The sequence below is a fragment of the Rattus norvegicus genome, chromosome 10 (genome assembly GCF_036323735.1).
Source record: "Rattus norvegicus strain BN/NHsdMcwi chromosome 10, GRCr8, whole genome shotgun sequence".
NCBI classification, from domain to species: domain Eukaryota; kingdom Metazoa; phylum Chordata; class Mammalia; order Rodentia; family Muridae; genus Rattus; species Rattus norvegicus.
In genome coordinates this window covers 66,237,049-66,263,804 of record NC_086028.1, presented here as the reverse complement: position 1 = coordinate 66,263,804, position 26,756 = coordinate 66,237,049, and the positions used below count along the sequence as shown (strand labels likewise).

The 26,756-nt window shown below is 44.0% G+C and overlaps 1 protein-coding gene across 2 annotated transcripts in view; it reads left to right on the top strand.

The window, feature by feature from the left end:
* Positions 1-266: 266 nt before the first annotated feature.
* Positions 267-26,756, top strand: part of Myo1d (myosin ID) — a 276,639-nt gene continuing 250,149 nt past the window's right edge. Inside the window, 1 exon segment of one of the 2 annotated variants that reach the window (NM_012983.2) lies at positions 267-516. In NM_012983.2, coding sequence (NP_037115.2) covers positions 422-516 — 95 coding nt within the window. In that variant the 5' untranslated portion in view covers positions 267-421. 2 annotated transcript variants of the gene reach the window in all.

Genomic DNA, 26,756 nt, shown 5'->3' with positions numbered 1-26,756 from the left:
GCTAAATGCCTGTGTCTGTCTCTAGGGGGCGCTGCCTCTCAGCCGCCGCCGCTGGCCCGGAGCGCGTCCCAGCCCCGCGCGTGCGCGCCGCCCAGGTGAGGAGGCGGCTGGGCCGCGGCTGGGCGGGCTCATCTGCGGGGCGGGCTCATCTGCGGGGCGGAGCCCAAGAGGCTAGGGCGGGGCGGGGCGGGGCGGGGCCCAGCGGGACTCAGGCTTGAGGCAGGACCAGCCGCCGCCGTCTCCGTCTCGCCACCACGGCCCCCACACACCCCTCAGCCACCGCGGGAGGAGCGGAAGCCGCCGGCCTCGCCCGTTCAGAGCTACGCGGGCCGGAGCTCTGAGGAGTGGCGGCCGTCTATCTCCGGCCCGACCCCGTCCGAGCACCCCCGCCCCAGCCCGAGTGCCCACCTGAGCCGGCGCCATGGCGGAGCAGGAGAGCCTTGAGTTTGGCAAGGCGGACTTCGTGCTGATGGACACCGTCTCCATGCCCGAGTTCATGGCCAACCTTAGGCTCAGGTGAGCGCGTCTGGGTAGTCATGCCGACGTTTCCCGAGAGGGGGCGCTGCTGAGGATTCGGGGCGACCCGGGCGAGCAGCTCCCGCGAGTGAGTGCGGCGGGGTGACAGGGGGTCCGCGGCGCTGGGTGGTCACGCCTCCCAGAGACAAGACTCTTCCTTGGTGCGGCCTTGGGACTCCAGGGTGTGATGAGATCTAGGACTGTTCCTTTTTAGGGGTCTGGGGTCGTCCCTGTGTGGTGTCCAGATTAGGGGCGATAGGGACATGGTGAGCTTGAGATCGCTTCCTGCGCCAGGTAGGTGAGGTGGGCGGAACCGGGTGACTTAATGGAACAAAAGTAAGGGAAAAGAACAATTTAGGAGCGGCGTGATGGTCCTGGCAGCCCCAGGAAAACGGGAAGGTTATTTTAAAAGAGGTTGGCATCTCCTCCTGCTTTCATGCTTGATTTTCTTTTCTCTTTTCTTTTCCTCCTCTTCTTTTTTCTGTCTGGCGTGGTTCCATCCTACCATTCAAGATGCTATGGAGTGAACCCTAAGCTGTCTGTTCCGGGACACGGGCTATATTTTAGTTACTCATTCGACGTAATTAGACACGTTTCCAGACATCGAAGAGACTGCTGTACTTGCCAGTGCCAAGATAAACTGTCTGAATTTGACAAGGCGTCCATGGTTTCAGTTTTTTCAAGGAGTTATGGATGGAGCCCTTGTGTTACTGACATCCTTGAGAATTTAGTTTCAACTCGATGCCCCAAAATGAGCTTCCAAGAGGAACTTATTTTAGAAAGTCTTCTCTAGGTGATTATTTCGTTTTCAAACAGTAATTTGTAATCCAAGTATTAAAGTGGTTTGACTTAAAAAAAACAAAACAAAACCCTGAAACAGAGTTTCAGCTTGAAGTGTGTTTGTGTTTTCCCAGAAGATTTGCTCTATTACTTGTAAACTTTATAGCTAAATATCACTTTTTAGACTTAAACCTGAAAATCATAATTAGATACTTACCTCACTTTTTACTGTCAACTGTCATTCCATAATTTAATTCCATATGTATATGGAATATATATATATATATATATATATATATATATATATATATATATATATATATATATGGCTAGGGTGACCTTGAACTTCTGATCCTCCTATCCCTACTTTCTGTATGCTGGGAGTTTAGGTGTGCACTACTGCACTTGATTCCTTTAATGCTAGGCAATCAAACCCAGGGCTTGATGCGTTAGGCTATCACTCTATCAACTAACAAACAGGGTTGCATCATCAGACCTCATCTGTTCTGCATCAGGCTTCCTTGTATCTGGAGCAGGAGCACTGGCCTGCATGCTACACCTGCCTGCCACACACTGGCCTTGTCTGTGGGGCTCTGTTTCCAGGAGTTTTCAGTGCTTATATTCTCAGACTCCCTGGGTTCCCTAGGGTAGTCGTCTCAAAGATACAGTCTATTCCTAAATAGAGTGTTGCAGAGTAACACTTAGTCCTTCAGTGTCCCCCAGAAAGTCCATTCCAAGAGTCCCTGTGGATTCTAGAATCTGAGGATGCTCACCTGTGACCCCACCTACTTCAGGGGATGATGTGGGAAAATGAGTTTAAGGCCAGTCTGAGCAGTTTTTCAAGGCTCTCTTTTAAGAATTACAGTCAGAGGATTCCTGCGTTGTATAAATTGACATAGCAGAGTAATAGCCCCTTCATATATGTGGGGGGCATAGATTCCAAGAAACCTTCTAGTGGATAAACTGTATATGCTATGTTTTTCCCTATAACTCCATACCTGTGATGAAAAAATGACTGATATAAAACAGAACTATTGTAACAGTAAAAAAGTTAGATGGAATTTCTTGCAGTGTCTCTTTCAAAAGATGGCTTTGTACCATATTCACCTTCATTGATACTATATACCTGAAATGACAGAGCTTGAAGTTTTGGTTAAGGGAGTCTTATTTGCATGTGGCCTGCATACATATATACATATGTCGTCATTCATATATTTCTTTTTTTCCTTCTCAGCCTTGGAGACTGAACAAGAGTTCAGTCTCCTCATGTGCTCTAGGCAAGTGCTCTGTCACTGAGCATTACATCTCTAGCCCCTCTTGTGTACTTTAAATCATTGTATTGTGTCACTTATAATCCCTAATACAATGTAATGCTATGTGAAGTGTTGCTATTATTACTAACAGATAATGACAAGAGAAGGTCTGACACCATCTGCACTGATACAGTGATAAAGTATTTTCTCTAAACCTTTTCAGTTCTCGGCTGGCTGAATTTGATTGACTCTGAGAATGTGGGGCCAGCAGTCACAGAGAGCTAGCTACAGATTGTATCCCGAGCATTGTAATAACATGTTGCACTTTTTTGTTTCATTGTTAGTTGGTTGTTGATTTGATATGATTTATGTAATTTTTTTTGCTAGTCTCCCCATGTATAGCCTCAAAAGTAAAGCCATCCTCTTTAGATTCCTGAGTGCTGGGATTACTAACCTATGATACCATGGTTTATATGCTAATTTTAAACCAAAGTTTAGATACCCAACTTTTATATAAATGACCTCAAAATCTAACCTAATCAAAATGAAGAAGTTACAGCTGTAGTCAGTGGCTGAGATTCAGATTTTCATTTTACCACTTTCCTGCTGCGGCCTATGGATGATATAAATATTTCTTTATCTTTATCATTTCTTAAAAAATAGAATTAGGGCTGTCTTGAGGTTAAATTAGTTAATATATAGAGTTCCAACTACTAAATTACTAATTACTGTTCAATTACTAGCCACTTCAGATTATCAGGCATCAAGACCATCTGCCAAGTATATACTGCTTACAGGGCACAACAGTTAACACTTGAATATGGTGTCTCATCTTAACTTCCATATGTACTACACATATGTAATGTGTCGTGGTACTAACCATACGTACTACATATGCATTAATCACATGTACTACACACATGACATGAGCTAGAACATTGAGGAATCTTTTGAGTTTAGAGTTGAAGGCTCAGAGTCAGAGTTAAATTAACTTTAAAGCTTTCTTCTTGCCAGATATGGTAGTTTACTCCTGTAATCCCAGTACTTGGGAGGTTGGGTCTGGAAGCTCGAAAATTCAATTCTAGCATAGTGAGATACTGTCTTGCAAAGTCACCCCTAACCCCAACAGAAAAGAAAAGGTAAAGCAAAGAATAGCGCCCCCTATCCCTCTGCAATAGAATTAAATGGTTGTGGCTTTTAAAAATTAATACTGTCATAATTCATTGCCATTGAAAAGTGCTCTACCACTGAATTTACCCTGTGGCTTTTTTCTTTTTAAGTAAATTGAAGGACAACACTTAGAATTATTTTTTAAGGGATTTCACATTCATTAGTTGAAAGCTTTCAAAGGTTTGAATGATTAGATCTTTAGGGAGAACCTTGCTCCTGTGCACACAGAAGAGAATGGTGTAATCAAACTTCGTTTAAGGTACTCTAGAGGATGAGATGGGTGAATGCAAAGAGTCATGAGTAAGCCCTGTTCCTTATCTCAGAGAGGTGGCATGTCCGTGAACACAGGGAGAAAGGTGGCAATCGCTAGTCATTTAGAAAATAGAAAACTAGATAAAAATAAAACTAGAAAAAGATATTGAGCTAAGATGGCTATTGGCCAAGTAACTCTACAAACTTAATTGTTCTGGAAGTTCAAGGAGGGGGGAAATGCCGAGGGTTGAGTCAGAAACAACCTGGAGAAGAAAGAGTTGAGCTGAGTCCCAGAGGATGAGTAGTGCTCGCTTAGGTGGACCTGTGGGTGGAGAACATTCCAGGTGGATATAGTGGTGTGAGGAGGGAGGGTAGCCTGAAAGCTGACTGTGTTTGGGAGATAGTCAGTGAGCTGTGTTGGCTGCAGAGGAGTTGGTGTTGGGGAATCTGTGGGAGGAATCATGAGCTCTCATTAGCAGGATTCCTGTCTAATGCTCAGATTTCCAGCCTGCCTTTCCCTGCCAGTTAGAATCCTGGATTGTCTGATACCTGCGTGTTTGCTGATGTTGTCACTTTTGGGGGAGGGGGAGTCTTCTCACTACACAGCCAAGGCCGACCTCAGATTCATAATCCTCCTGCCTCTGCTTCTACATGCTGGGATTACAGGTGTGTGACACCACAGCCAGCATTTGTGTATGTAGCTCTCAGAGTTGGCTGTGGTCTCGTTACACAGCTCATCAACTGCTCAGTTTTTAATTCCCTGGAGCCTGGTACTGTACCTTCTTTTCTAGTTGTAAATCTCAGCCTAGATTTAAAACAGCCCTCTCTGGGACTGTAAACTTCCTGTCACCTCAACATTCCCTCCATCCCTGACTGTATTTAGCTGTGAGTTTCTGGACACCTGCTGCTGTGTCCTTTGGCCGTCCGTTTTACTTTATTTATAGGTGACCAGGAATCATGTGGCAGACCATGTGCTAAGATGAGACATTTTCCTGAGTGGCTAGGGCACCAGACATATTCTTTGGCAGTTTTCAGGTGAAATGGGAGGCGATGGATGCAGGTATACAAATGAAATTCCCGAAGGTGTTCCTATCACTCTCGCCCCCCAATGCTGGCTCCAGTCTGTGCTTCTTATTCTGGAAAGTCTGGTCTTCTGATTTCTGCCTGGCTCTTCTGCACGGATTGCCTCCTTCCTTTAGGGTCTGTAACCAACAGCGAAGAACACAAGGCTGCAGTTAGCTCAGGGCTCAGTGCCATCAAGACTTGATCTTAATTTTTCTCAACAGTGGAGGATTTCTGCCACCGTGCTGGGCACACAATACCTTCCTTTGTGGCAACAGTTTCTGTGTTATAGATAGAGAAGAAAGGGATTTTTAATAAAACTTTTATGGCATTGGGTGTGGTGGTGCACATTTGTCAATCCCAGCACCTAGGAGGCCACGTCAGAAGGATTGTGGGTGTAAGGCTGGACTATAATAAGGTATCAATCAAACAAAGGAGTAATTTAAAGCCTTTTACGTCATTTTAGGTTTGGAATTGTCTTTACAGAGCTAGTGGTGTAGGTCTGTAGTATAATTTAGAGGATGTGCCATCTAGCCTGTGCAAGGCCTTGGCCTGGGTTTAATCCCCAGCACTAAGAGAAACAACAACAAAAGAATTGCATTATGGTTTTCTGCTTTTCTTCTGCTGGAACTAGAGCTTGATTATGAACGTTTACTCCAATCAGTGTAACTTTGCTCTACTCACACTACCTCTGTGTACGTGCTTTCCCGTGCACATGTGAGTCCTGAGGGGCAACTTCAGGTCTGGGGCTCTCAGTGGCCTGGAGCTCTCTAAGTAGGCTAGGGTGAACTGGTGAACCCCTGTGATTGCCTTTCCAGCCTCGGGGTTATTAGCACCACCACACCTGGAATTTTTTTATTTGTGTTCAGGGTCCACCTCAGGACTTCATAATTGTAAGACAAACCCTCATTGCCTGAGTTATCTCCTTAGCCCCACCTCTGAAAAGCACTGTGGGTGAGTGTGTGTGCCTCTACCAGGGTAATGTTAAAGACATGGTGCAGTTTAGTGCGAGGAAGCATTGAATCTGAGAAGCTTCAATTAGTATTTCTTGCTCTTGTAACAAAATCTACCAGTGTCTTGAGGCTTGCTTCTCTTCCTCCCAGAGGTCTAACTGTGAGAGGAGGAGGAGGCTTGTTCTATTATTTCTCTAGTTTTTCAGTGGAGTGAGTGGTAATGGCAAAGTCCTTCCTCTGTTTCTAAATGATCCGTAAGAGTCCTGTTCAAGTGCTTCCTCGTTTTATGATCAGACAATTCCTGCCTGCATCTTCAGTGCCCTCAAGACCTTGCCACCCAGACTGTATTCTGCTTCCCTTACAGCCACTTGTTGGGGGCCAGGAGCCCTTGCTGCTGCTGCTGCTGCTGCTGCTGCTGCTGCTGCTGCTGCTGCTGCTGCTGCTTCTCCCCTGACCTTTTCCTGCTCATGAGTCTTTCCAGCATCTTCAGCAGCTTCGAGTCCTTTATGAATGTGAGCCCTGCAGGTGAACAGCCATCTGGGAACACCTATTTGGTCCTCACTCTACTTGTCACCCGTCACATAACATCTGCCGAAGTGCAAGATATAGGGTGCCGTTCAGGAGTGGACTTAAGCCGAGGTCACTATCCCTGTGATGTGTTTCTCAGCTGCTGTGACAGTGTGCCGTGCTAGGCTTCCTACTGTCATCTGCTGCTCCTATCTCGAGGACAGAGCATCTGCTCGGCTTCAGTTATTTTGCAGTGCAGAGGGTTGAAGCCAGTCTCACGCATTCCAGGCGAGTGCTTCACCGCTGAGCTACACCCCAGTTCCTCTTCCTTTTAACCTTTGCTTAGAGCAGAGTTTTGCAGTGAGGCTGTGGACATTTTGGGTGGATAAGACTTTGTTGTGAGGGCTCTTCTATGCCCTGGGGGGTTATTTAGCAACATCTACCTACTAGATACAAGAATCGTATCTGGGTAAAATTGCCTTCAGTAGGGAACCTCTGGCCCAGGCTGTTCTTTCTGGAATGTTCCTCCCTCATCTCTGCCCTCATTCCCTCCCTGCTTGTCACACTCTTTCTTACTCATCCTGAGACCAGTCTGAGAAGTCTTTCCCAATCCTACAAGACAGGGTTAATTATACTCTGTGCTCCTAGGTTACAGGCACACTTATTCATGGCGATTAAAAGCCTTTGCCACATTCATATTCATTCATATTCTCTCTCTCTCTCTCTCTCTCTCTCCCCCCCCCTCGTGTCTCTCTCCTTGCTAACTGGCAGCATAGTTAGTCAAAGACAGCATTTCTAAAGGTAGACCCGGGTTCTCTGGTCCTTTGAAATCCAGTGCTGTTGGGAGAACCACCGTCTGTAAGAAAAAGAATACAAAGCATGGATGTAAGATTGGGTAGAGGGCTTTGGGAGAAGGTTTAAGTGACTGAGAAGCAGGCCTTTTGCTTCCCCTTGCCACAGTCTCAGCACCTGGTGTGCTCAGCACAGCTTAAGTAGTCAAACACTGGATAATCGGTCTTCAGTCAGGAGAATTCTTGGCTCTAAGTGCGTCAGAGCTTGGTGTTCCAGGCCTACCATCCCAGCTACTTGGGAGACTAAAGCAGGGTGGCTGTAAACAAGGTCTACATGAGCTGCAGAGTGAGGTCGAGGACAGACTTGAAATTTATGGAGGCTAGGCCTCAAATTGCAAAGAAAAAGGGGGGCGGGCTGTGGTTGGGTATAGCAGCATATGCCTATAATCCCAGAATTTGGTAGGTGGAGGCAGGAGGATCAGGAGCTCAGAGTCAGTGTTGGCTAGAAGTTCGATGCCAGCATGGACTCACACACACACACACACACACACACACACACACACACACACTCTCTCTCTCTCTCTCTCTCTCTCTCTCTCTCTCTCTCTCTCTCTCTCTCTCTCTCTCTCCCCTTCCCCTCTCTCTCCCCAAAAGCAAACCCCCAAAACCAAAAGAGAAAGCTAAGGATGTAGCTCAGTAGAGTGCCTGCCTAGCAGGCAGAGGCTCCCGGCTCAATCTCCAACACCACCTTCACCTGCACAAACCAGGAAAAGCATATGCCCTTTCTTAGCATTATCCTTAATTATGTGCTGGGGAAGGGAGAAGTGAGGGAACAGCTGAGTAGCCAGGGACTCACATGTCCCCATAGAACTCCTGTACCCACACCCAGGAAGCCATTTGGCCATTGGAAACTTTGGCGAACAAAGTTTTCCCTTCCTTACTGGACCCCAGTACGGGGTGGTCTTCACGCAGGGAACCCACCATAGGCTCAGTGCTTCAGTTCAAGCTCTTCCTTCTTGGACTTAGAGGAGGGGTGAATGGCACACTAAATCCTTTTGGCTTCCATATAAAATTCTTTGGCAACTGCTTTTGGAAACGGACAGTTTGCTCTGTGCCTGTTTTGCACATTGGCTTCAGATTGGAACAAAAATGGGAATTTGGGTTTTGGAGCTGCCATTTGGAGTGAATCACCCTACCGCCTTGTTTCCTCTCCTCTGTGACAGACTTCCAAGGCTATTTTTATTCAGGGTCATTTCTTGACCCTGTAGACTTCTGCTGAGTTTAGCTCCCAAAGAGAGCCAGATGTGGATGGGATCAAGCACTCAGAAGTCACTACTGGTTACTTTCATTACAGGCTTCTGAAGGGATTGACTCTTCGATTTGCTTCACTTTAAACAGGACTGGCGCATTTGGTATGGATGGACACATTTACTTAATGATCCTCATCCACTTCTGCACTGAGCTAGCCTTACGTGGAGAGCTAGCTGCTCACCAAAGTTCTCACTGATATCTGAGTCAGCCCAGCAAACAGAACCATGCTCAAAGACTAGCCTCCATTTTCTGCTAATTCCCTAAAGACAGGATTGGGCCATTGTGTTGTTGCCCAGCCACTGCTGGGTTCATTGAGAGGGGAATTTCTGAGGTCCTCGGTGGCTTCAGCCCCTATAGTAGCTTCTCCCATTCATGAAATCCACTGACATCACTCAAAATGTCAACTCTGTTCATAGGTTGAAGTGAGAGGATAAGCCTCATTCTAATTGTCTTTTAAATCCCTTGATTGATTTGACAGTTTTATTTCCTGGGGGAAACAAGCTTCCTTCATCTAACTGGCTCTGTAATTATTGGTTAAAGCTCTTGAAGAGACCCGTGTTTTCCATACTTTAGTTTAGGGGCATTTGTGTGGAAAGACGAGAAGGGAAAGTGTGCTTGCCACAGGGAGAGAGAGAACACACAGGCTTTGAGACCTGCCTGATCTAACTCCAATCTCACCTTCCCCTTGCCTCCTCCTAGCGTTATAACTTAGATTCCCTAGGCCTCTGTGTATGTATGGGGACAGTGATCACCTTCTAGGGTTACTGGGATAATGTCATCAATGTCTGGTCAGGGCTCAGTTTACCCACTTAATTCATGTTGACTCTTCCTTGCTTCTTTCCATATTGCCTTCCCTCCCTGCCCTGCCTGCCCCTATGAGTGCTGGAGTAGCTGTGTTCTTCCTCCCCCAGGAAAATAGAGAAGTCATTTGTTTTGGTTTTATCTGGGAGGCAAGGATAAAAATGGTCCTGGAAGAAGTTCTGGTTACTTTGTGGACAACAAGGTGTTTCCCATGTTCTACCTGGCTGCCCTGAGCCTCCCTGGTGGGAATAATGGGCTATTGTGAAATTAAATGATAACACCTGAAAACTTCCTAATAGGGGCCAGAATATAGCAGATCTTTGGCGAATGCTTAACCCCCTGGTCCAGCCTCTTGGATTGAACATTTCCTGGCCGTGCTCAGTTCATCATGTAACTGCCACCTGAAACATAACAGCTTCTACAGTACTACTGTTCACTTTCTGAAAACCATACTAAACTCTTCACAGCAAGAACTTCTGCTGTATTTTATTTTGTTCACCATGTTCTCTGCTCTCATACAAGTTGGTAACACTGACCCTTAAATCTAGGCACTGATAGCCATGTGATAAATTTTTAAGTAGAGAGTCTTTAAAAATAAAACAACTCTGACCAATTTTCTTATTTAACCGAGGATTCTATACGATTATCATATACTCTCCAGCTTTAAGCTGGAAACGACTTGACTCTTGCTGAGCACTGAGTATTTTACTTGGGCTTTCTTTTGGATGTCACTCTTTGAGAGATAGCCTATTGGGTAAAGGATGCATTAATAAAGGAATCAATGAGAAATGAAATATGGAGCCCAAGTAAACAGTGCAGATAATTAATCATTTTAAGTACTCCCTAGACAGAAGATCTTAACACTGTATTTTTAAAAAGAACTGATAACAACGTAAGAGCTGTATCTATGTATAGATTACAGGTCAGAGAGGATTGAGATTGGAAATGGCTTGGGCATATTCTCCTGAGTGGCACAACCTAAGCAGACCCTTGATGGAAAAGAGCTGTCTCACATTCGGAAACTCTTTTTCCTTGCTGCCTTTTTACCCAAGCCTCCCAGATGGAGACTCTGTATCTACTTACTCTCTGTGTGGATAGGCTGGCCATGATTCTAGCCAGCTTCCATTGAATAAAGTACTTTCCTCCATGATGTCTGCACCTTTTCAGTCTTCTTATGCTGTCTTCCAATTAGAGATTAAGTTGGATTGATAAAAAATTATCTTAGAAAGTCACATACTGCCAGGCACAGTGACTTGCACTTGTAATCACAGCCCTTGGGAACCTGAGGCAGAAGGATGACCCTGAGTTAAAAGCAACTCTGGGCCATGTAGTTGTGGGCCTCGCTCCCTCCTCCTCTCCTCTGGAACCCCGTAGTTCTGAGGCAACCCAGGCACATTAATGTACGTTGGCCTAGTCTGGCTACTCTCTATTTCATCCCTCCCTGTAACCCTCCACTGGACCTAGGGACTGGAGTTTTTATTTCTGAGAAGTGAGTTTGCTTTGTGGTGTTAATGAGGCAGACCTGGAATTGATTGCTAAAGGCCATTGTGAAGGAGTATGCATGGTATTGTAGCTCAGCTTATTGGGGAGGCAAGTTCTTGTGACCAGGGAGAGCGGCCAAGGAAAACTGCACAAACGCAACTTCTGCTCATCTTTGAGTCAGGGACAGGGAACAGGAGATCTCCTTTTATCTTATTCTCAATTGCTGAACTTCTGAAACTCAGCCCCCAGACAGTTGTGTACTGCGATCATACACTGTGGACGAGAGATGCTTGTGAGACAGTCTGTTAGTTAGAGCATGGCTTCTGACATTTCCTGAGGAAGTAGAACGGCCTACTTGTGGAAAGCAGGGCATCCTAAGGCAAAGAGTTCCAGTAAGGGGCTTGGGTAGTTGGAAAAGTGAATCAAGGCCATCAGCTGGCTTCTTTTTTTTTGGTTCTTTTTTTCGGAGCTGGGGACTGAACCCAGGGCCTTGCGCTTCCTAGGTAAGCGCTCTACCACTGAGCTAAATCCCCAGCCCCCATCAGCTGGCTTCTTGTTCCTACTTTGTCCCTCCCAGTTTCCCCCATGCCCTAGCTAGCTCTTTCTGTAAAGGTACCCTACCTTACAGTCCCCACATAGCTGCTTCACCAATGTTGCCATTCTGACTAGAAATTCTTTCATCTCCCATGCAGTCTACCCAATTCACAACATAGCAATAGGTCTTATTTTAGTGGGATTCAAGCATTAAGTCTAACATGGTTAACTTTTTACTTTTAATTTTGCTTTACTAAAAAGACTGCTTACTGCTGTGCAAAATTTTTCCTAGAGGAGCCATAGGCTGGTGCAAAATTGTAATATGCCCTTCTGGAATGGATGGAAAGGCATATGGAGGAACAAACATAGCTTTCTTTTAATTTTTTCCATATTTCTCCCAAGATTATACTACTGTCTTGAGTTAAAAAAAAACAATTTACCATTTATACAGAAGGTTCACATAAGTAATAGAAGCAATTGAATTGGTTAAAAAAAAAATGGTTCTACCTAAAACAATGAAGCAAAACACCAAGAAACTCAAACAGTTTTTCTTTCTGTGACCACAGAGTTAGCTTTGAGGGCTGGGACAATGGAGCATCATCTGGAGCCTTCTGAGGCTGCCAGCTTACCTCAGACCTCTGCTTTGTCTGCAGCCTCAAGTCAGGAAGAATGCAATAGCCAACTTAAGAAAGGGTCAAACACCATTGAGAACACTTCGACTTGTTTTGACTGACTCTACCTTGTTTCAGTTCAGACTTACACAGATAGCTGAGCTATTTTGAGTTTATTACAGGTTGAGTTAGCTAGTTCCGTTATCTGTCTCTAAATTCTTATGATTAATACACGAACCTTTAAAACATAAAAACAAATAAAACAGTTTAAAAAATACTGCTACAGATTTGGAGCTTTATCCTCATAAATACATGCACCCAGAAATTAGAGATACTAAAAAATAAAAAATAAAAATGTGGTAGCATGTATAAATCAACAACCAAGGAGACGAGAGCTCCGTGGTTAACATGGCGGCAGCACTCAGTGCTTTGGTTCCTAGAGCTTGTATAGCCTAGCCTTTAACTGTGAGTGATCCCTACAGTACAAGGCTTTTCCAAGTGAGATGTGGAGCCTTGCTATGTAGCCCTACTGCCCTAGAAGTCCTAGACAGATCCACTGGCTTCTGACTTCTGCATGCTAAGATTAATGGTGTGCACCACCATGCCAACCAGATTGTTCATTCTTGACCTATTCCGGGTGCTCAGCCATGAGTGTTCTCTCAGTTTTGCTTCCTTGAAAACAGGAAGATATGCCTTTACTTTTCCCTTAGAGAAATCCTCATCCAGGCCACAGTCTTGAGCGGTTGTTTTCAAGGTGTTGTTTTCTGTAATTCCCTCCCCGCCCCAATTGATGTCTATGGTTAAGTCTACATGATTTATTTCACTCTGTCCCCTGTGAATCTTCTCTCCCCTCTTAATGTATAAATCTAACCTACCCTTGCAGACAGGCGCATTAGAAGGGAGTAGAAAGAGAGGAGTGTGTTCTGATGAGGTAGATCTCGGGTGTCAGTTGTGGGACATGAGTTTCAGGGAGCCTGTGTCTTGTCTCCTCTGAGAACCCTTTTTATTGCCTTGGTGTGCTGCTTCAGGAGGCTGAGTTCTAGGTAGGTGCGGTGCCACTTGAAACTTATTACTGCCCTTGGCATTTGGATTATGTGAGTGGCTGAACAAACTAAACTTATGAGTGGAATTTTCCATGCTGTGAGCATTTTGATTGCTTGCTGACTTTTGGCAAGCAGCCTCCGTGCTTCCTTTTACATCTCCTACCTCTCCAGCTCCTGTTCTATCTGAATCTCAGATGAACAGGAACTTCTTCAACATCGTCTCAGTCTGTGTGAGGCAGGTGCTGCTCAGAGCCTGGATTGTAGCAGAAGTGCCTGGCTTTAGAGAGACCTCTGCGCTCCATTTCCTAGAGGCCGATTTCCAGTCTCATGATGCCCAGGTGATTCTTGTGTACAGTCAGGTTAGCAACCACTAGCCAGGCAAGTGTGCTTGCATCCCAGGGTTGTGTTTTAATGAAGCAGAATGGGACATGGCTGTAATGTGAGCTGACTGGAATATTAACAAAAACAACAGGTAAATGATCAGTGTGTGCCGTTCTGTTTTCCTTTAATTGTCCAATAGTCGTGTGCTACTCTTCATCCTCACATTGTGTTTTCCGTTCTTTCATCTAAGGGTAGGCCTCTCCCATCACTTTTGCCATGCTGTATGTTATTTCACTTTCTGTGTCCAGGTTCTTAGCCCTAGTTGTTCTGGGACTCGCTGTGTAGACCACGATGGCCTCAAATTCCTATCTCTCCCTCTCGAGTGCTAGGATTAAAGGCATGTACCACCATACCCAATCTGCATCTAGATTTTTAATTAAAAAAATTACAAAATTACCAAAATTACCTCTCTCTCTCTCTCTCTCTCTCTCTCTCTCTCTCTCTTTCTCTCTCTCTCTCCATATTTTGGAGGAGGGTAAAATACTTGCCTCACAAGCACAAAGAGCCAAGTGGATCCCCAGTGATGTGTGTCTGTAACCCTAACACAGGAGGGATGGGAAAAGAAGAATGGAGAGACAGACAGACCCCTGGAACTCACTGGCTAGCCTAGTCTAGTCAGTTGGGTGAGGTTGGATTCATTGAGACTATCTAAAAAGATAAAACAGAATGTTATAAAGGAAGACATCTGACATTGACCTCTGGTTTTCACATGCATGAGCACACATGCTGTATGTACAAACACATACATGTGTACATGTGTGTATCTATATGTACCATTCTTGTTAATACTTTGATACATTTCCTTTGTAATTTTTTTAAAGATTTATTTATTTCTTATATATAAGTACACTGTAGCTGTCTTCAGATACACCAGAAGAGGGCATCAGATCTCTTTACAGATGGTTATGAGCCACCATGTGGTTGCTGGGAATTGAACTCAGGACCTCTGGAAGAGTAGTTGGGTGCTCTTAACCACTGAGCCATCTCTACAGCCCTCCTTTGTAATTTTTATACATATATAAGTGTATTTGCCTCAGAATTTAGAATGTTTTTAAGAGTATGACCCCTGGCAGGTGAAGCGTGCTCTACTGGATGGCCCCAAACCCATGTGTATATTAGCAGTACAAATTGCACTCGGTGGGTGCATGTTTTTTAAAGAGGGAAGATACATAATTGGGAAGGGGTGGGGTGGATCTGGGAGGAGTTAGGGGAGAAATAGGGAGTGAATATAATGAAAATACATTGTATGCATGTATGAAATTCTCGAAGTAATAAAAGTATTTAAAAATTTGGACTCTTTCTACTTAAGGTGTGGTTTTGTAAACTGCTTTCGTATGCAGCATAGTACCATTTTTGCTTTTCCGTGGCATCCAGGGGCCTTTGAAAGAATTATGGCCACCATGTCTTCTTCATTCTTTCTTTGTAAGAGTGACCTGGGCAGCTATGGCTTCTGCTCTTATGAAGCTGATCAATCAGCAGGGGAACATACTAAATTGGTAAACAGACGTATTGAAGGGCAAGTGCAGGGTTGCCTCATCAGGGAGGTGTAACATATGTGCAGGTACAGGAGTGTGCTGCAGGAAAGGCACTTTGTGGGGAAGCTGAGCTCAAAGAGTTGAAGAATCTGTGTGTGCTGTAGGGGAGGAGGGGACATAGAATGAAATGGGGAAGGGTCCAGGTCAGGCCGACTTAATCACATGTGGATAGCCAAGAATAAGAAATCTCTTTAGACAAGCAGACTGTGCACGTGTTCAAAATCGAAGTGTCCAGTGAGACTGGAATCTGGGTTGAGTGAGGCACACAAAGTGGGGGCAGGTGACAGTGGCGCACTAAGTCAGAAAGCACACTTTGTGAAGGCCTTGAGAAATGGTGGCTCCGATTTTAAGTACAGTGGAGCAGTTGAGGAGTGGGATACGTCTTGTAACAAGATGGCAGTATCAGATGAAAGCGTACATTTACACAGGTTCGCTTTAGTTTTATTGCCAACCCTCCCAACCCCCAAGACCTGGTAGTTGTTCCAAATGTTTTGTCAAGTTCCTGAATTGAGCACAGAGTTGGCAGTTGCTTTCTCCATGTTTCCTTTAGTGTTATAGTAAATTCGAATACAGGCCTGTGTGTGCTCTGTAGGGCAACAAAGCTGCTTGCTGACTCCAGCTAAATCCCGATGATACATACCAGGCTATATAAACTGACTTGGGAAACATTCTTCTGCTTTAAGTGAGAGAGGATTTTTGAGCCATGCATTCTCTGAAAAGACTCTGAGTCAAAATGTAGCCCCAGTTTACCTGTCCTGTACAAAGGTGACGTGGCTCACAAGGACAGTGACAATTCTGTATTGATTTTTCTGTTCTCTTTTCCTATCTCAATTTGTAATTAAGTAGTAACTCTTCAACTTCCTCTATTACTAGTTAAAGGAAATGTCCCTTTTAAAGATCTGAGCACCTGGAACAGTGCAAAGGAAACAAAGGGAGTGAAAAGTAACCACTAGTTCTTTAGTGACTTGTAACGTAACAACACAAACAAAGTAACATTGTAGAGGTGACAAGAGGCGGGGCTATGTAACCTATACAATGTATCAACATTGTTCCTAGCTTTATCCATGGAAATCGCCTTGTAAGTGCCACTTTATCTCCCCCAACCTCTCCTGGAGGGATGAGTAGTTCCCACTCTGTGTGTCAGTTGAATACTGTTGGCTGCCTCTGGGAAAAAAAAAAGTCCTGTCCACAGCTGCTTAAATCAGAAGGAAACACAATAACCAAGCCAAGCATGAAGACTGACTCTGGCCGTGCCCTGAGGGCCCAGCCCCTGACTCCCTTGGCCCCTCCTTCTGATGTTACTTCCATTCTCATCCTGGTGCAGATCACTGCAGTAACTCTGTGCACCCTACTAGACACTGTCACAAAGGAAGGAGAGGGACTGCCTGCTGCCTTGTGTGTTTCCTCTTCTGTAATTTGTCAGTGTTTTGTTGCATGCCCATTATAAAACCTGTCAATGGTGAGAGGCATATGATTATCAGCTTTAGTGGGGAATCATAGGAAATTGAGAATAAAGTTTACTTCTGCCACACCTGGCCACATAGACAGGAGTCTGTATCTGAACAACCAGGTTCTTTTAGAAAGGAAAGAATTGTATGTCTGGAATAGAGTGTTGGGAAGTGACCAAGAGTGTCTCCTTGGTATGCTTTCATAAACTATGTGGATAGAACAGTTTATTAAATCACTCAAATGGGTGACTAGAGAAAATAAGATATAGATCATAACCAAAACAGGCAAAAAACAAAAAACAAAAACAAACAAACAAACAAACAAACAAACAAAACCCAAACCTACAATATTTGAGTAGGAATTGGTTGTACTGTTTTGGGAGATCCCAGAAGACAGAATCTGTACCAGTGGATAAAAGACTTCTTGAAGAATGTCATCCTAAAGCCATTAGGTCAGGACAAAGCAAGTTAAGTTCTGTGTCAAGGGTAGGGGAGCCACAGGGGGCTAGCTTAGGGTTTGGAGCCCAAGCTGAATGAAGGGGGTCCCTGTCTGAGGATCTGGTATGGAGAAGAGTGCTTCTGTGCAGGCAGACTCTTGGGGACAGCAGCCATCTTAGTTCTCAGACTGGGAGTGCCACAGTGCTTGTCCAGGTGGTCCTCAGAATGGTGAGTGAGTTAAGATTTATAAATTGTTTACTTCTGGAATTTTCCATTCAATATTGTTGGATTATAAACTGACCACCGGTGATTGCAATCACATGAAAGGAAGCAGCAGATAAGGAGAAAGGTACTGTAGTTAGGGAAACAGGACCAGCTTCTATGAAAGGGAAAGTAGGAATAATTATTTATTGGGACAATTACTATGTATCTGGAACTATATTTAAAGGGTTTTCACTCCTTATCTCTTCTAACCTGCTCTGCTCTGCACAATAGCCTTTATATAGATGTGAAATCCATGGTGAGTTAAGAGGCGGTTGGAATTTGAAACCAAATTGGCTTGAGTTCAAAGCCCATGACATAATGGCTTCCTAGCCTATAAGGGCTGCAGAGGGCTGATAATGTCTGTAAGGAACTGAAGAAGTGTTTGAGTATTCAAGTTGACATGGAGGGAATCATGGAACTCACATATGAGACTAAGACAGTCAGAAACAAGCAACAAAGTGTGAGCAAATGGCCAGTGGGTGAATCTTGAGAAACATGTATTTATTTGCTTGTGTGTGAGTTCTGCCAAGACATACATCTGTGTGCATATTCTGAATGATGGTAGCTAAGATATATTCTCTTTAAAGTTGCTTAATACTTTGGATTGGACTCAAGTCATCAGGCCTGGGTGAGTAGTGCTTTTCTGTGCCTAGGTTCAAGAAACAACCTATACAGGGCTGACCAATACTTATGACCTTAAGAGGAGCCAAGAGAAGAGTGACCAGGGAGGTTGGAGAAAGCCAGCAAGTGTGGTGGTATACGATTCAAGAGAACAGAGTGGTTGGCAAAAGTGGACACCCCAGAAATGTCTAGGGAGAGAAACATAATGACTACCCATTAGATACAGCTGCAAGGAGAGCACTGGAAAACAGAGATTGGTCTCAGTGCAGGGTGGAGGTAGAAAGTAGTTTGTACTGGTTGGACAGTGGATGCTGATCAGGCCTTCTAGATTCCCCGTGCAGGGAGATTGGGGCATTACCACAAGATGTTGAAAATGGGATTTTGGTTTTGTTTTGTTTTTGTTATATTTTAAGCTTAAAGAGTTGAGCAGGAATAGATAATAGTATAACAAAGAGGGAAGAAAAGAAAGAAATTGAGAGATTGAGATTAAAAGAGAAGAGGGTTATGTACAATATGGATTAAAATGAAGGCTCTTGTGCTCTCTGCCTAAATTGTCCATTTTATCCACCATTCAACAGAAGCCATGCTGGGCGAGCCAGGGTGCTCACTGACCATAGTCTAGATGCTCTATGTGATCAACAAGACCATTCCCAAAGACAGAAAGCCAAGATATGTCTACATGCGAATTCTGAATGGTGGCAGCTACGATATATTCAGGACTCTCTTCCTGGAGTAATCTCATGGGAAATGCCCTCATACAAGGAGGAGGAGGAGAACAAAGCATTGAGAAGGAATAGACTGTTAGCCAGAAGAAGCTTGCTCTGCAGACTACTGTGTCACAGACCAAAGACAGTGCAGCAGACCAGTTCATAAAGAACCCTGTGCCATGTTTTCCAGGGCTGAGTATGTTTTGCAACATGCATTGTTTACTCTGTTTTGGCAACTTTCCCCACCATCTAGCTTGGTTTTGAAGAACTGTTTTTTTTTTCTTTTTTCTTTTTTAGTTTTTCTTTTTTTTTTCGGAGCTGGGGACTGAACCCAGGGCCTTGCGCTTGCTAGGCAAGCGCTCTACCACTGAGCTAAATCCCCAACCCCTGAAGAACTGTTTTAATCTGTATAGTTGACAGATCTTTAGCGGTGTGCCAAAACAGTGTGATGTGGTGGGGCAGTGGTAATACTAAGTCTAGTGTTAAAGTGCACTAAAGAGTAAGGCAAAATCTGGGAAGAACATGTGTCTATGAGCATGGGGTAGGATAGTGAGTTTAGTGCTGATAAAATACTACATAGTAGCAATGGTGAGTAGCTACACACAGTGTGAATAGCTACACACAGCAGCATGAATGATGAATGACTTCATAACACTGAACAAAGGAAGCCGAGCACCAAGCACTACCTACCTACTCCACACCTGCGCTATCAACTTCAGAAACAAGCCGCGCTTACTGTAGTGCTGGCCTGGTGCTTACAGCTCTTTTTGAGAGGGGAGAGAAAGCAATAATGGCAGGAGCTTCTGGGGTGCTGCAAATTCCCTTTCTCCACCCAGGGCAACGTGCTCCTCAAGTTGTGCACTTGGGATCTCTGCCCTGGCTTGTTACGTTATACTTCAATTCAAATGTGCTTTAAAAGAAGAAAATCAACCAGGAGCCTTCCAGGAATGTCGAGGAAACTACAAAATTCAAGAAGTGATTGAAAATGGGTAGAAGGCCTGTCAGCTTGTACAAATTGCCCTCCAGCCAGTGAGGATTAGCCTCTACTGTGTTAATGTTAGTTGGAGGTATGCATGTCACGGCTTTAGTGGATTGCATTGAGTGGAGTAACCACTGCCGTGGTGGAGGTGGTGGAGGTGGAGGAGGTGGAGGTGCTGATGGTGGTGGTGGTGGTGGTGGAGGAGGTGGTGGTGGTGGTGGTGGTGGTGGTGGTGGTGGTGGAGGTGGTTGTTTGTTTGTGGCGGTTGTTGGTGGTGTGTATCCACACACACCTAGAAGTGCCTGTACATTTGTGTAACATATTGGCGTTTCCATAGGAACGACACCAGCACTTCCTCTGGATTAGAGTGTGGATTCAGGTAGTGCACTCATCCCAGGCAGTGTCTCAGCTTTAACCTCCAGCCGATGTGTGTTCTTCTGCCTTACCTTTAGCTTTAACCTGCTTTCATGACCGCTCAAGTTTCTTTTTAGGTTCATTTTGAATTAGGTACCTTTCAAGAATTGTACACTTATGGGGTGTTCTTCTTCCTGGGCTGTGTTGAACTCAATCAGTAATCAGTTGGACTGTATACCAGAAGTAGAACCTCTCTGACATTTATTAATAGCTTGAAAACTCAAGTGTCAGTTGCTATCTGAATAAAGTGTGTAGTGTACCCCAAGGGAAGCAAGAATCATTTGGATTATTTGCTACTGGCTTAATTGGTGACTCCTCTTTCTCTCCAGCAGATACCGTGGCTGTTTCCGTAGATCTAGACCTCAGATCCAGGTTTATTTATTTCAGGTGGGGCTTAGCTTTCCTTGGCTGGAGGTGACTCACTTGTGGGGAATTGTGAATACGTAAGTAAGGAAGAGAGCTGGTTTTCAGCGTTTCATAACCTGTAACTGGTTACTACTTTGCCAGGATACATTTTATTCCTTTATAAACCTCTTTGTAAGTTAGAGTTTCCTGGTAATTTTGATTAATAAATTAATAAGGGTTCAAAAGCACATGTTTGAAATTAAAAGTAACTCTCCCTGAGACGAAAGCAGATGTATTTTTCTTTGCCGTGTGCTAATTCTAGTATGGTGGAGTTGTTGACTTGTCACTTGCCAGTCAAGAGAATAGGTGTTATTTTTCTGTTTTTAGAAAACTAAGCTAATTTTGCCTATTTCTGAGACCAGAAGCCATGAAAGGTGGCTTTCAGGCTTTTGCCTTAGAAGAAGAAAAAGAACATTGTGGGATAGTTTTCAGAGACCAACTTAAAAACTTGCATAGCATTAGCATAGTGGCTCTCCCCTTCCCAGTGCTGCATTCCTGTACTTCAGTTCCTCATGCTGCGGTGAACCCCAACCATAAAACTTCTCATGCTTTGCTTAGCCTGCCTTCCACCTGCCCAAGGTGGCTCCACCCACAATGGGCTGAACCCACCCACCTCAATCATAAATTAAGAAAATGACTCAGGCCAGGTGGTGCTGGTGCACACCTTCAACCCCAGCACTGGGGAGGCAGAAGCAGGAGGCTCTCTATGGATTTGAGCCCAGCTTGGTCCACAGAGTGAGTTCCAGGACAGCTGGGGCTACATGGAAAAACCTTGTCTCAAAACAAAATAAAACAAGAACACCTCACAGACTTGCTTATGGGGGCATTTTCTCAATTGAGGCTTCTCTGATGACTGCACCTTGTGTGTCAAGCTGACAAAGCTCTTTTTTTATTTTTATTTTCATTTTGTGTGCATTGTTGCTTTGCCTGCGTGTATGTCTGTATGAAGATGTAACTGGAGTTACAGACAGTTGTGAGCTGCCATGTGGGTGCTGGGAGTTGAACCTGGATCCTCTGGAAGGGCAGCTGATGCTCTTAGCCACTGAGCCATGTCTCCAGCCCCAACAATCTTGTGTTCTAGAAGTAACATAATTTGGAGGTGTGAGTCATTGGGAAATACATCCAATCATCTTTCGTTGTAATTGTATCAATATGTACTACCAGTGATAGATAGCCCTAGTATTCCATGGTTTTATGGAAGGAAAAGTCCATATAAGTAATAGTCGAACCATAAAATAATGATACAAAAGAAAGCAGCAGGTCTGAGGGGTTCCGGGATGAAGCATGAGGAGCAGCAGGTGCTGAAGAGAGGTCACATTAAAGAAAGAGTGAATGAGCTCATTGGGTTTGGTGATGGGAGGAATCCGTACAATGGTAAAGAGTTAGCTTTACCATTACAGGAAGCTGAGGAGGACTTGACATGGATAGCTCTCTCCAGATCTGTAGTTACAGTGGGCAAGGGGGAGAAACAATTGATAGGTGGAAAAACCACAGACATGGCGGAAAGTATTGTAGTGGTAGTTTTAGTGTGGATTTTAAGCACACTTGTGAGAATTAGGTTTGATAGCAGAACAAGACAGGAGAAGCGAGTTGATGTAGAGTCTGGAGCTCTGAGTCATTTCTTTTTCCTGGGTAGGACAAAGGGTAGTTCAACGTGCAGGTGGATTCACTGTATTAAGTGGAGATCGGAGAAGTTTCTAATAGATCTCATTTTGCTCTATGACAAAAGACAAGAGGTTCCCAATGAGGAAAGGTAGAAAAATCAACTTTTAAAGTAAGAACAAATGGGTTTACCTTCTGAGGTGGGTAATTGTCAAGTACATGCTTCACCAAACTTTGTTGAAGACCTTCCTGAAAATCAAAAATAGATTGTAGAGCTTCCAACATGCTAACCCGGGACATGCTCCCCACCCCGCCCCCCAGGACTTAGCAGTCCAAGTGCAGGGAAAGACAAAGCAACCAGCCAGTGTCATCTTGTTTGCTTGGCTGTTTTTACACATGAGTTTGCCTAACCATAAAGTGAGTTAAGGGAGATCCGATGGCCTAGTAAATTCGACAAAAAGATTGAGTCACATGATGTACTAGTTACTTTTCTCATACCTGACAAAAACAGCTTCTTGGCTGTCAGTTGGAGGGAAGAGTCATGGTGGGTGGAGGGGAGCAGTGCCACACTGTGCTCCCTCATTCAGCAAGCAGTGAGGTGATTGCTAGCGCTCAGCTGCCTTTCCTCCTTTACCGTTTTTATTCCATCTGGGACCCAGCCCAGGGAGGGTGCTGCCTACATTCAGGATGGGCCTTACCTTAGGAACACCTGAGGTCATTTTCTAGGTGATCCCAAATTCAGTCACACCTACTGCAATTTAAGCAGCACTCAGGGCAAGCTGGGTATCAAGCTCTAACCAAGGCTTGCAAGATCTCCTCTCCTCAAATTCACTATATTGTAGTTAAGCTTTAGAAACAGTTGTGTGTGGTTACACAGACCTTAACCTAACAAAGAAAAACTAGGATATGTCCAATGTTGAATAGGGGGGAATAAAAGCAGCATATTTATTGTAGAAAACATTTCATCTCAATTGGGGGTTGCTGACCCACTTTTGACCATTCAGTTCCCGGATAAAAGACACACAACTTTTATTATTATAATAATCCTTAATCAGCACTAGAGCTGGGCAGATAGCTACACTCTAAGCTATTAAAATCTACTTCCCCATCAATAATCCCCAAGTTGTAACTTGCTATTTCCATCTGGGTCTCTCTTAACTCCAGTTGACCAGCCCTCATGGCCCTGTTTTCATAACTCACCTACCCCTCTCCCCCTCCTCATGGTCCCCCTCCTACCCTGCAAACCTCACACTCCGTCTATCTCCGTTTTGCCCAGCTATAGACTTCTTTATTCACCAATCAGGGTTAACGTGGGGCAGGGGAAGGCAAGGTTACATAGATCACTTGGGTTCACATGCTGATTCTCTCATTTCTGGATCTATATTCCTGATTCTCTTGTCCTTGGGAGCAACTAGGTCTTGGGGATCAGTATTTTGCATTATAATGCATAGCAAAAGACTAAGCCTCAGCAACTTCCTAGTTATTTCTCTATAAAATGTCTATGCTATGTTGTGAGAAGCACAAATGTTTGGTCAATGGAAGTGATGGAGAGCCTGTGGAGGAGGAGGCAAATGGTGCACTCAGAAAGTGATCTCATTTTTATTAAAGAGTACTTGAGAAAATTATCTGAAAAACTTTTCTTTTTTTTTTTTCTTTTATTCGAGACAGGGATTCACTGTGTAGCCTTGGCTGCCCTGAAATTCATTCTGTAGACCAGGCTGGCCTCAAACTCACAGAGATCTACCTGCCTCTGTCTCCTGAGTGAGCCACCACCACATTGCAAAATACAATTTGTATCAAAGTAAAATGTTCGCATTCTTTGATATGTGTAACTGGGAAAATCTCTGCAGAGATGTAGGCTTGGTTGGCTGGAGGAAGTCAGCATAACTTATATCAGTGGATTCATTTTAAGAGAAAAGTTCCCATGGTTTGGTTCTCTAACTGTGTTGTTAAAGAAGTCACATTTTCTTTGTCAGGCTTCCTCTCATTTTGTTTCTTATAGGGCTTTAAGTGATGTCAGTGTTTCTGTGTACATAAACAACATGCTCAAGAACAGTAACTATTAGGTTGATCCGAAGACCTCTTAACAGTGATGAAAAAAGGAGTTATTTCCCAGAGGACTGCTCAAAGACTGATGCTTTTTACGCCAGCGAAGGGCCAGTTTTTAAACCACAAAAATTTCCTTGTAACCTTTCATGATTGAAAACATATTACTTGCTATTCAAAAACACAGGCAAATTAGTGAGGAGTGTTTCTAAAATAAGCTCCAGGCTTAGACATGTAATTTGTGGATGACAACTCATGACACAAAGTGTGTCTCCTTCTGTGTTTTGTCTTAAATGGTAGGAGCACAGGAAACCCAACAATCCAGGGTTTGGAGATGTCTTCACAGCTGTCAGATGAGCGTGCCTAATTTCTAAGGGACTTCTGTTCTAAGCTTTACATCTCTTACTCCAGGTTGATTTCTGACAGTTCGTGTTCTCTTACGGTGTATGTTTGTGTGACTTTGCATGGTACATAAGGTTGTTACAGATGAGCCTCTTTATCATGGGGTCTGTTCTCATAAAGCATATACTTTCAAAAACAAATATGAGACACAGTGCTGTGTGGAATGAACGAGCTCCTTGTCATGACAATGAGGACCTGACACAGTATAGACTGTGGTGAGATGGTGACAGTCAGTGATTCCAGCTGAGGTCACCAGCTGGTCCCATGTGTGTGCTACTGTGAGGAGTGGGTGGGTCAGCTCTGGAGCAAGTGGAGCACTGAAGAGCTAATAATGACAATACTGTGCTTGCTCAGGAACATCCAAACAGTGCTCTCTAGACATTCTCAGGTAAGCACAGAACACAGCTTTTGGAGTGATTATTTTGACATAGGGGAAAATCTCATGAAAGTTGTAAGATTCCCATATATTTTCATTCAGCTACACCACTTTGTTTGACATTTGCCTTGTCATCCCCGCCCAGTTTTTAAGAGAAAGTCACAGACATTATACCTCCACAGCCCATGTACTTCAAAGAGTGTTTCCTGAGAGCAAGCGTCATCTGAATGTGCCCACAGCTTAGTTGGATAAAGCAGACCACTCTACACTGCATGCATGATAACATCCTATCACTGTCTTTATCACGGTTTGGCCAACTGCCCCAATGATGCTAACTCGGATAGTCCACTTTTCTTAGCTTCCTTTGCTCCCTCTTAGCTTTTGAGTCTTAAATGCATTAAGTCTCAAGTGGAATGGAGAGGTCTAGTTTTCAGAGCAGGCATTGCATGCTCGCATTGCACATGTAGCCACAGTAGCATCGTCTCTGAAACACCATGGACAGAAATTTTCCCTAGCAGGTATCTTATAAGAAATACGTGAGCTCTGGCCCATCAGTTAGGAAGTTTTGCTGATGAATTACTTTCTGTGCGAATACCCATTAGTTCTTACTATGTCTTGTTTTGTGCTGACCACAGTAGTAAGTTAGCTACATTTTCATTCCATTTGGATGTTCTTCTAAGTTCTCGATGAAACAGTTCCAAAGTTTCCAAACATGTCCTGCAGCATGACTTTAACTAAAAAAAAAAAAAAAAAAAAAAAAAAAAGACAAGTGGTCACCGTCTTTCTGCTGAAGGTTAGCATTGCGGTCTCCTCCTCTCACTGGCTGTAGTTACCATCCCAGGTGTACGCCAATAGAGCAGGAAATGCTCGTGCATGCATCACTCTGACTTTCCCTCTGTTTGTTCTGGTAAAGAACCAACAATAGATCTCGGTGCTGATGTTTCCTTCTAGCAGTCTGGCAGAGCTGCCGTTACACTTCTGAATCATCCCCAAGCCACAAAGACATAATAAACACGGACTTGACTCTTAAAACTTGAGGCCTAAGTGGCATCAGATAACTGAATTCACTATACTTATTAAGAGGCTATATTGTTGAGTGTTGCGGGACTACAAATTCTACAAAAACAAGAGTTATACTTTCCTTAGTCTCTCTATTTTGTCCACATTCTTTATGGTTTTCTTGAATGCTCGATTGAAAGTATAATTAGCTTCAGTGTAAATATTTACACTGTCAGTATGCCTTCTTAATATTTAGTGACTTGAACATTTGTGATAGGTGTAACACATAAAATATATTTCCTAATACTATTTACTGTTGAAAGATTCTTCTGTTTTACCTGGTTGAATTTTAACACACAAAGCACAAAGTTTGTTTTTCTCCCAGGAGACATGGTGTGCTCAGGTGTGGACACTCTATCTATAAATCTCATGATGTGCTCTGTTTATGCTGTCTGCTGTTGGGCTGAGGAAGCATCTCTGTATGGCTGATAGATTTGCATGAGCTCACGATGTCCCTCCCATTTGGGCATTCCTCAGGATGATGCTCATGTAAGTGCTATTGTCTTCAATCTGCTTTTTCAAAGGCCAAGACCAAAGCCACCAACTGTGTATCTCCAGAAGCTAACTCTCCATCTTGTTTATCAAGCCCAGACTGCAGAGAAGGCCTTTCTGAACTCTGAGGAAAAAAATCCTTGTTCGTTTAGATGGAAGGAGAGCGTGAAGAGATTCTAGGCAAGCCACCTACAGAGCACATCGTCCCTACTCCAGGGTTTTCATGTGCCCCTCACCCATTGCTCAGTGTTTTCTACTCTAGCTACCTTTAGTTTCCCCTGGAGTATTTCAGAAGTCATGTTATGTGGAATGCATTTGACCATATAATATTTTCCTTGCTTTGAGGAAGGCAAAGCAAGGATGTGGAAAGCCACCACATGAGCGGAAAATGCTAGTGGACTGGGAATCACACTGCTTCTGTTAATGATGGAAACTTTCCTTGTCTGGACTACCCAGAGTGTACTCTGTTAGCCACATGTGGTTACTGAGTCCTTGAAATGGGACTGGTGCAATTACAGAGC